Here is an 11,218-nt window from a genome sequence, read left to right as displayed (position 1 = left end):
GCAATATCAGGTCAGCGAGGATGAAGAAATCGCTGCAATAGTCTTCGCGTTATATAAAGTGTCGCAATATATAATCTCTGCTACACTGTTCTAATCACATGTTATTCAATATCTTTTCTATATGTGGTTTTTAGCGTCTCGGTATAAATCATAAGATATATGTAGTATGATGACTAGTATTTCATGAATATTTTTGCACATACGTAAAAAAGATACAATTGTTATACTTCTTAAAAGAGATACAGGTTGTTTATCAAAACTTAATGAATCATTAATTATAATAATTGTAACGAATATTATGTTTTAGAGTGGAATTCGAAATAATAAATAATTATGCGTTTTGATAAAGAACTATTATTGTGATAAAGTTACGTTGCGTCGTTTATGGAAGTTAATTAATTTTTAATTATAACAATTATAGCGAATTAAATGCCAAATAAATAAGAGAAAAGGGGGGGTTTGTTTGATAAATACACTGCACTATAATTATTTTGACATGTTTAATCATTAAAAGTTTATCTTTTCATAAATACTTAAACGCACGTAAATTGGCGCGGTCTGATCTAATACAGATACTCGCATACGTAGATATGCACGCACACGGACACATACGTGGCACTCACAAATTATTATTCGTAATCGAGTGCCGATCGATGAAACGTTTGCGATTTTACAGTTACAGTGAATTTGTGACTCTAATTGGAAATATTATTAGAATCTCGGGTGAATGATTGTTAAAATTCTCTAGGAAGCAAAATATCGTACATAAATCCGTAGAAACGTTTAGCGCCGATAACTCAGAGGAAGCTTTTAAAGCACTTGCTTGTAAAAAAAACTCATTGTCAGTTAAGCTATCATTAAGCCAGCAAGATATTTTGCAATTGTAACGTCAAAATAGGAACTTTTTAACCTTCTTTCTCGTTTTTATTCGCAAATGTTACATCACCGTGAAAGCGCATTTCTTATAAAACTGTAATTTTTATCGTTTATCGTTATGCATAACGTTACTTTGTATAATAATACGTTAGCCAACTTCGATGTTGATGGACTGATATTTTGGCAATTGATTGATTTTAGCGTCATCTTTGCTATTAATCGCAAAAATATGACGTTAGTTAACTTAAGTTCATAATCGGGTTGCGCATTTCCTCGACTTCTTCACATGCTTTGCTTTTTCGCGAATTACATAGTTTGGCACTGCATTTCTGTATTAAAAGAAAGCTCTCTTATAAACTTTCATACGAAAGAATTGTCGATGAACGCTGCGATTTTCCTTCCTTGTCTGCTCATTTTAATATGTACAGAATTAAAATATCTCTCGCTTTTCAGCATCCATGCAGACATCGATGTTTTTATTCATATAAAAAACAAGTAAGAAAAAATGCAGACACAAATAAAGTTGCTAGCTCTCGGTAATTTTATACATAAATTGAAATTTTAAAACTGCTTAAATAAGTATGTATAAGAACCTTTACAGAGAGAGAGCAAGTATATCTTTCTTTTATACAAAAAGAAATACATCGCACAAGAAGAAGCCGTCATAACAAACTTATATATATGTATGAGCAATTATAATATACAAGAAGACAAATTTGAAAATTTAAATAAAAATGCATTTCTTAAATTAATCTTCGTTTCGCAAAGATTTTGTTCTTAACGGCTAATAACAGATTGTTGATTAGTGTATGAGCAAATTTATGATATGCAAAATGAATGTGAAGAACATTCTTTTAGTGTCTTCTCGGACAGATGTATGTTATTTTTGATTTTTATTCGTTTTACTTTTTTTTTAGTATTTCCAATCTCTTCTTTTGTCGCGTCTTCGTTTATTATCTCATATATGTATATATATATATCCGTAACACGAGACAGAAGAAGCTTTTAGCTAAGTTTAGCGCCCGTTTTTCAAACGGACTTTTGCGTCGTTGACCGTATAATCAGCCTGTTTTAAATCATCCGTTTTGACGGTATCTGCGTTTTGGAAGTGTTTGGTATCTGCGCGTATATGTAAAAATAGTCTCGCGTCTCGAAGTGATACGCGAAAGACATACATCGTCCTTATCGGAATCGAAGAATAAATTCTCGCCGTGATCCTGTCAGACGTGATCATCTAAGAAAAATTGATTCTCATTAAACATTGCATGTACATATAATAGACGTAATACATACACAGATATATTATCGTCTCTAATATATGTAGAAAGTTTCTCCCTAATCACATTTACGAGAGATTGTTTAAAGAAAATCTTATGCGATCCCTTCCGGGTCCTCTGTTACCAAAGTATGTGTGTATGTATGTATGTATGTTGTATGTATGTGTGTGTGTGTGTATGTGTATTCATGCGCTTTTTTATCATTTAAAAAAATACCGTCGCGAGATTTTCTCTTTCGTCGTAACAGATATATCATAAAGTGGATTCGCGTTTTTTTTTTATTTTTGTGATTCCCTTTTGTATGTTTAACACAGCCAAAACTTGGCGTTACACGAATGTGCGCGTTTTGCATTGAATACTAACACACGATATTCATGTCACATGAGGTAAGAGTGAGATAATAATATATATATCGTCACTTTTTTTTATCATTGCCACTTTACGAGATATTCGAGCAAATAATATCCAATCATTTCTCGCGCATGAGATATTCTTAAAAAAGCATTGTTATCTATTATCATACAGCGCGTATCTTCCACTCACATCAGGTATTTCTTTTTTTTTTCTCTAAAAATATTTTTCCTTTATCATATCAGACGCTACTTTGCTATTTTTGAATATTAATTAATTTAACAATAATAATCTACGGAGAAAAGTCTAACGCGGGGAGAGAATATTCTTTCTAGAAAACTAAAACGACCAATGTTACTCCACATATACAGCTTATAGAGGTAGAAGCAGAATTATATCCAAGAGGATATACAACATTGGCTGTTCTAGTACCAGAATGTTCATATAGTATATGGAAAATGTCGAAGGAACAACGCGAAAATTTGCAAACGGATCCGAGAGAGTTGGCGGACTATTCGTACGTATATATATTATACGAATGTCGCAATAATAATTAGCACATAATACATACCGTGTCTTTTCCTTAATACAACAACGGCGTGAAAGATTATGCGAATACGTTAAATCAACGATAGAATTTCGGACCTTGTCAAACACGTCGAAAAATAATCAACATCCCGCTGCTGTTCCCTTAACAAGCAATTTCTCTTTATCGCGGTCTCTCTCATACACGCATGCACAACTTTGTACTGATCTCAACCGTGATAACGATTAATTCACGTTAATGTCTAACATTATATTAGATAATTATCCCTTAACAATAAACTTACCAACTAATTCTTAACGATACCAATCTATATCGATAATACATGTTGCCTTCTCGAGCTTATAAGAGAACCGTAATGTGCGTTGAATGTGGAGAATAAAAATTGGACATTTCCCCTTATCTGTCACTTTCTTGTTGGATACTTTCTCATCGACATTTCTCCGTCCAACATTTTACGGACATTCATTTTCAAGACATTTCGTCATCCATGAGTTTGTGTATATATATATGTGTCAGATATTCCCCCGTTTATTTATAATCCTATCTTGATAAATAATACTGAAAAGAATAATAAAGACTTGCGTGTTAAAAGTCTAATTTAAATTAAAAATCTTTTGCTTTACGCCAAAAAAGCGTAAATCTTTATATGATTTAAAATATCGATAAAAAATCTCTTATTAAAAATCAATATTAAAAACTATTAAAAATATTATACACACAAAAGAAAAGTATATACAAAAAATAATAATAAAAAGTTTGACGTAAAAGAAAAAAATCTTTTGTCTCATTTTTCTTTTCTACTTTAGACTAGAAAGACAAATGTTGAAAAAAAAAATGCAAATTAGCATATAGCTTATTGTATAATTTTATCATATATATATATATATTTAGGAAAATAAAAAAATAAAAAATATATGCCATTAGTGTTTAATTTCTGTTTCTTCTTTCTAAAATCAAGTTGATAAGCAGACTCATGTTCGATGTTATACACACAATTCGCATTTAGAAAAAAATAATTACAGAAACATTATTTTTTTTTGCAAATTCACAAATGAATTGAATTCATGTTTTAATTTTATAAACAAAGACAAAAGCCTAATAATTTTTCATAAAAAAGTATAAACATAGAAAAAATAATTGCAATTCGAAAAAAATAGTCGAATCTTCTAATCAATAAGAAACATTAATAAAATGTGATTTCTGTCTGAATTTGTAGATTCTCTCATTAATTTCCTACGTCATCATATTTTTCTAACAATGCACTATCGATCAATCGTTCGATCAATTACGTAAAACGTGTAGCGCATACACGGTTCTCTTTGTTCGCTATTGTGCTTTGCTTCGAGATTTTGTCTGTTTTCAAATTGGAGAATAAATATCTAAAAATATCTAAACTATACATTTTTTCATGTGTCTATCCAACTATGACACATAACGTATTATATAATAAAATTATAAAAATATATATATAGCACAATTGTAAAAAGTAAACATATTTTATAACATAAAATAAAATAAAAATAACAATGAAAATAATAAATCAATAATAGAGAATGAAGATGAAAGTTGCATCTCTGACAAACATTATTGACAGATGCACCAAAATGGTAAATTGTTCTTTTTTCTCGAGAGTAAAATTGAGCGTCCGATAAAGCGATCTCGCAATAAATAAAAGATAAAAAATAATAGAAGATAGACAAATATAGATGCATCAAAATCAAAAATTTTGAAATAAAAAGAAACAGATAGATGAATAAAGACAAAAAATCTGAAGATAAAAAAGGAAAATAAATACAAAATAAATTTTCAATTTCGAAATCGATCGGAGATATGTGTATAATGTACATATATATGCTTATATGTCGAAAAAACGCAAAACGACGTTGAGCACGCATAACTTTCATCTCTCACGTCTATTACTTATTTATTATTTTCACCGCTGAAAATATTTTTGTCATAATTTTTCGCGTTTTTAACAAAACATTATATTTTCAAACATTATATCCTAGCGCAATTTACTGGTGGCAGAAAGTAGATAGTTAAAAATCTCGCCACGCGTTGCAATTGTAAAAGTTGCGGCAATTGATGCCGTTCGCATGTTTCGTGCAAACAAGAATCTCGTTCTTCTTGTCTGCATCTCGATTGATTTACCTGGATGATGCATCTGATACCCTAGGATATCAACCAAACATAATAGCATTCCTCGACACCGGGTCCACGTGATGTTCCAGCCTTACTAAGCGCACGTAATTACGGCCGTAATCCGTGAACGCCATTCTACCATCCCAGTAAAGGGCTACACCGAGCGGACGATCCATTTCTTCTTGACCCGGCTTGTACGAGTAGATTAACGATCCGACCGAGTTGAACGCCTTGATCGAATTATGGCGGGAGTCCGCGACGAGGATACTACCATCGTCGGCCACTATTACGCCCTGCGGTCTCTGAAACGTAGGTGCGTTTTCGTCGTTTTGTCCGTCGTTTTCCCCGCTGCCGTCCTGCCTCTTGCCCTTTAACTCTTTCTCGCACTTGAGTATACGTATATCCGTCATATTATGCTCGATTATTAATAAATGGTGATTGTTGAAATCCGTGACGATGAGTTTGCCCTCCTGATTGAAGCAGATGCCGCGCGGCGAGTCCAAGTACCTGAGCAAATGCGGTTGGCCGCCAAACATACGCAGCGGAATACCCTCGGCGCTGAACAATTGGACGCGGTGATTCCTGGTGTCTGTGACCGCAATTTCGCAAGCAGTGTTTACTGCCACGTCCCACGGGTAGCAGAACTGGCCTTGCTTCTCGCCATGCTCGCCAAAGGACCTCAGGAATTCACCTTCCATCGTTAAGATCTGAAACATCATGGATTTTATATTGCAGTTTAAACCTGTTAAAGCTCTAGTTCTTCAAGTACTTGATTTAATCTGTTTATGGTCGCATGATTGAACTTTATTATTTATTAATTAAATTGAAGAGGATCTCTCATCATGAGGAGAAACGCATTATGTCACGAACCTGGATACGATGGTTATCCTTGTCGACGACGATGAGACGACGTCGGGCGTCGACGGCGATTCCGGCTGGACGATTAAATTCGCAAGGGCCATTACCGTAGCTTCCGAATTTCCTGACGAGTGTGCCGTCATCGCGATAAATCTGTATGCGATTGTTGGATCTGTCGCTGACTATGATGTTACCCTCGTTATCGCAGGTTAATCCCCATGGGCGGCAAAGGTTTTCGGCGTTGTTCTCGCCAAAGTGGCCGATGATCTGGACATCCGTGCTCTTGATCTGTAAGTCGGCTTTTCTATTCGGGAGGACGATGTTGCGCTCGTAATTCGCTATCGGACGACCGCGCGGTATCGGCTGCATCATTTGCTCATTGAGTCCGTACGGAAAGTATTGCGATAATTTGTAATCGCGATTCGACGGTAGACGATCTCCGATCGTACCCGGACTGTTCAGCAAGACGTTTCCGCCGTTAGCGATCACGGCCAACACATTGCTGTCGGAACTCTTGAACGAGATCCAATTCTCTTCTCGGGTAGACCGGGTCTTCATCTTTCGATTCTGACGAATATGCCAGATCTGTGCACACACGAAATTTAAAAAAAATTACAAGATATATGATGTATATCTTTATGAATTAATTTACAAATGTTGAATAAAAATATATGTAACGTGCGAAAAGATTGTGAGATACCTCAGCCAACACCATGTCTTTCCTTTTCAAAAGATCGTCGGGATTACACGTGAGATTGGGAAATCGCGCATCGTAGATAGCGTATTTAAGGGCGCTTACGACCTGCGACAGCCGGCTCTTATCCTCTTTCAGATGCATATATCTTTCGTGAAGAACCTCGAACTTCCATCGTCGCGCTTCCACAATTTGCTTAAATAATTTCTTCTCCCTCTCTTCCACGGCAGACCACATTCTACGTGAGAAGAACTTCACGTCGCTGAGCGCCTCTCTGGTTCTCTGATCTAACGCTGCAATGTCCAACTGCAAGAAGTGGATTTTTTTTTTAGAATCTGTACTTTCTAGAATTGAATTTTATATATTTATGCGAAAAAAAAATATATATATATATTTCATGCATTTCAAATTATTTTATCGTTTCGAAAGACTTGAAGAAAAATTATTATTTAATTTAAATTTTTTAATTACCCCACATATTTCAATAGAAAAATTTTTATAAAAAAAAATATTAATAATTATAGAGAAAGCTAACGAAGAAGTTGACTTTCGCGTCGATCGATCGAAATAAAGTCGACTTACCCCCATATTTTCCATGTCATCAGCGAGAACGTCTATCCCGAGATAAGCTTCCATTAATACTTCTTCAGCTTGACGTTGAGCGGCCTCAATGAACTCTCCGAGATCGACCGTCACGTGTTTGCAAGTGCAATGAACGACGCACTCTTTACAAACCGGCTTGCAGCAGGTTTGACAGTAAAGCAGCTGAATGTATGGATGGTTACTGCAAATGTACGGCGATGTATCATTCGATAAATAGTCGAGCGATTGATTCTTCTCTATCTCTGTCGCTATCTCTAGCTCCTTCGCTATCAACGGTACGCTAGGCACATCTCTCTGGATACTCGAATTACATTCATCGCGCACAGGCGATTGTAGAGTTCCGATATCGTTATCCTTCTCTATCTCATTCGCAATCTCAAGTGTCTTCGGTATCAATGGTTCATCTCTCTGAACCTTCGGACTATGGGTTTGTTGCTCAGGTGATTTTTGTTCGGAGTAGATGTTCTGCCCCATATCCTGCGTTATCTCTAACTCTTTCGTTGCCAATGTCATCAGCGGTACGCTGGACGTATCTTTCTGGGCATTCAAACTGTAAATTGACTGCTCGGATGATTGTCGCGTGGAATAGTTGTCGTTTACGTCCAGCAAATCGAATTTGAGAAAATTCATGTTGAGATCTTCGAACGTCTCGCAATCCGCTTGGCAGTTTTCGCTTTGATTGGCGGCGCCCGAAAAACTCAGACCGGAGACATCTGGTATACTAGCATCCTCAAACATTCGAAAATACCCGAAATTGTCTGGTGAACTGGTGTCCAGCTGGCGAATCGGTGAAGATCGGTTCGCTAGACTGTCATCCGAAGAGCCTGGTCGACTGTCACCTGTAGAGCCCAGTGAACCGACAACCATGGTGTTTTGATTGTATAGCCTTGGAGATTGATATAGAAATGAGGAATCTGCTTGATTGAGAATCGAATGGCTTGATAAATTGCTATTTGGATGCTGCTGTGAAAGTTTCCCCGGGGAAAAGTGCCTCACGAACCGCTCTGGGCTGGGACTTGAAAATGATCGAGCTTTTCTCACGTTACTAAGTCTTTTTGGCGTAAAGTGTTGGTCTTCTTGCTTCCGAGGCTTATTTGTCAGCTGAAACACATTCGTTCTATTCATTTCACGTTTGCGTATTCGACTAGTATTCGAAACTTGAAAGATACTTTTAAACGATTGACAAACTGTAACTTGCGCAGAAAGAAATATGCAGTTTGTATTCGAGTTTAGATCTTATTTATAAATTAAAAATTATTTATAGAAACAAATTAATTTTTTTAAATTATATTAATATTTCATATTTTAATTCTAAAATCGATTAAAACAATTTCTTTTCAGAAAATTGAGTGCGCACATAATGTTTAAGTTTATAAAAATTTTTTACTATACAAATTTAAATATTTCTCTACAGATTATAGAAAATATATGAGTCTTACTTGCATGAAATGGCGATTATAATCTACCCTGTTGCGGGGAGACTTTAATTGATTCATGGTGGAGGGTAAAAATTGCTGATAAAACTCCAAGGAAGTGTCTCGTGTCGCACTATTGAAAAATCTCGTTTTCCTGAAACGATAATTACGGGGATGTTGAAATATTGGTATATCGATCAGTAATTCACTGCTTTTTTTACATTTTTATCGAAGCATTTTCCATATCAATTGTCATCTGTATTTGCAAATATATCGCGGAAATCAAATAATCCATGCGGAAGAATTGGATTCAATGAATTATGCTCCGTTTTCGTCTCGTAAATTTAATTGAACTTTAATTAGTTTTAGAAACTCGGAAGAAACGTAAATTTTGTATCCAAACGAGCGAAAGTTGTGATTTTGAAAGAAACTTAACGATCGCATCAAAATTTCTACAAATCGAGAAAGAATAAATTTACTCAAATTTATTCCGACTCTTTCGAAAATGTATTTCTGCTTTATTGAGAGTATCTATAATGGAAAATTATAGATATTGAAATGACCTTTATTTATGTTTATTCATGATAAAGAAAACAAAACGCGATCTCTTTCACGATATATGTTTCCGAATATATATGTATATATTCATAACACTGAAGCTTCAACTCTCTTCAAAGTTATAACGGTTTCAACCTTTAGCAAAATCAGCTTGTTCACCAAACTATCTATTTCACCGAACACTATACGATATTCAAAAGCGCATTCTATCTCGCGAATGTTGTCGTGACTTCTCTTTATTATGCGTAGAAAACTATACTGTTCGCGAATCTGCGCACTGACTGACTGACATTTTCGCTCATCGAGACGATGACTCGATCGTTATTCGGAAAAACAAGTTTTGAAAAAAAAAATATATATATATATATAATATTAAAAAATTCTATGAATGAGACGATTCTTCTCGATATTTTTCGCCAGAGAAAACTTGATTTTATATATTAATTAAGAAATCTCCACTGCATTAAAGAGTGTTGCGTTAAAACTGATATATAATTCTAATTATGCACGAAGTGATATCTTATCGCGATCGCGAAATAAATATGCCCGAAATTCGGAAATCGATTTAATCGACGTATGAAAATCAATAAACGTGCAAATTATTTATATTAAAAAATCGTATAAATAATTAGCTCTGCGACTTCTACCTCGTCGATACGGATTGACTTGCCTGTTTCTCTAGAAAGTTTCCCTTCGTAACGATAGTTGTTGATGTTCGTACCACCACGGTCTGTCGTTCACACCGAACTAACTGATCATCGAGTTTCTTGTTGACAAAATTCTGTTTCAAGATTGCTACAAGGTTACTTTGTATAATATCGGGGTATCCTATTATTAACGTATTACTTTTTCTCGACAAACTTGACATTAATTTTTTTTAGCTAAAATGATAAAAAAATAACAATATAATTTAAATACAAAAATTTCAAGTATATATATATATATATATATATATATATATATTGTTTAAAGCTTTCTTAAAACGTTGATTGGATCTAATTAATTAAAGAATATACTTTTGTCTATTTTTTTGTCATACAGAAGAATTATTTAAAGGATTGCTTCCGTGTGTGTGTATTAACGTTTCATATATGTATAATATTTTGTTATTAGATTTCACATCAAGTTGTGTATACATATAAAAGAAAGTTCACTCGCTTTCCAACGTAATAAACATAACAAGCAACAAGTTTGTGTTTATCACACGATTCTCTGGATTAATCCCAAAATCATAAGGTTCATGTCCTTTCGTTTTGCTGAAACTATATTAAAATCAAGATTAAATTCTGCTCTCTTTGCGCGAAGTAAGATAGTCGCTTTAAGACCATTTCTGTAACCATAAATCAGCGACATTACTTTTTCACGACTTTATATCTATTCGTAAAAATCTTTAAATTCCATCTTATAATCTCGAAGTTATATATGACTTACAAAAACGAAAGCATTTATCAAACAATTATAAGTACTAATGTTAATTAAATTTTTAATTAGACTAAACTGTCACATACGCATTTCTTTATTTTCGATGTAATTAACAGGAAAGTACATTGCTCATTGAAATGTACATATATGTAAGATATCGATCTGATAGTAAAGTAAGATGCCAGATACGAGTTTTTCGCGATAATTAAGAATCAAAGACGCGGAAGTAATAAAAATGAAACTTGTTCCTTCGTATATTGTAGTAATTTGTAGGAGCGGAAGCATAAGACAGGCACAAAACAGACCACCGAACTTGTGCCTTTTTCCGGATGCTTTGCGGCATTCGGCGGGCGGTATATCCTTGAAATCGCCATGGCGACCAAGGTCAGATCCGCTTTTCCTCTAGAGGGTAAAAGGGAGGAAGGAGGAGAAAGTAAAATGGCCGATACCTGCGTGTGAATGTGTCGCATGTGCG

General features: G+C 34.6%; 1 protein-coding gene across 1 annotated transcript; it reads right to left on the bottom strand.

Moving 5' to 3' along the window:
* Positions 1–478: 478 nt before the first annotated feature.
* Positions 479–10,777, bottom strand: LOC145941057 (uncharacterized). Its single transcript, XM_083046852.1, has 7 exons — positions 10,338–10,777; positions 9,992–10,202; positions 8,788–8,917; positions 7,328–8,449; positions 6,752–7,051; positions 6,064–6,636; positions 479–5,900 (listed from the first exon to the last, which is right to left on the bottom strand). The coding sequence occupies exons 3-7, from the start codon at positions 8,842–8,844 to the stop codon at positions 5,232–5,234; spliced, it is 2,721 nt and encodes a 906-aa protein (XP_082902978.1). The 5' UTR covers positions 8,845–8,917; positions 9,992–10,202; positions 10,338–10,777; the 3' UTR covers positions 479–5,231.
* Between the last annotated feature and the right edge of the window lie 441 nt (positions 10,778–11,218).

This window comes from Prenolepis imparis, unplaced genomic scaffold (genome assembly GCF_030444845.1).
Source record: "Prenolepis imparis isolate NDT839.2.m4 unplaced genomic scaffold, iyPreImpa1.0 SCAF_9, whole genome shotgun sequence".
In the NCBI taxonomy this organism is placed as follows: Eukaryota; Metazoa; Arthropoda; class Insecta; order Hymenoptera; family Formicidae; genus Prenolepis; species Prenolepis imparis.
This window is presented reverse-complemented; position numbering and strand designations above follow the sequence as displayed.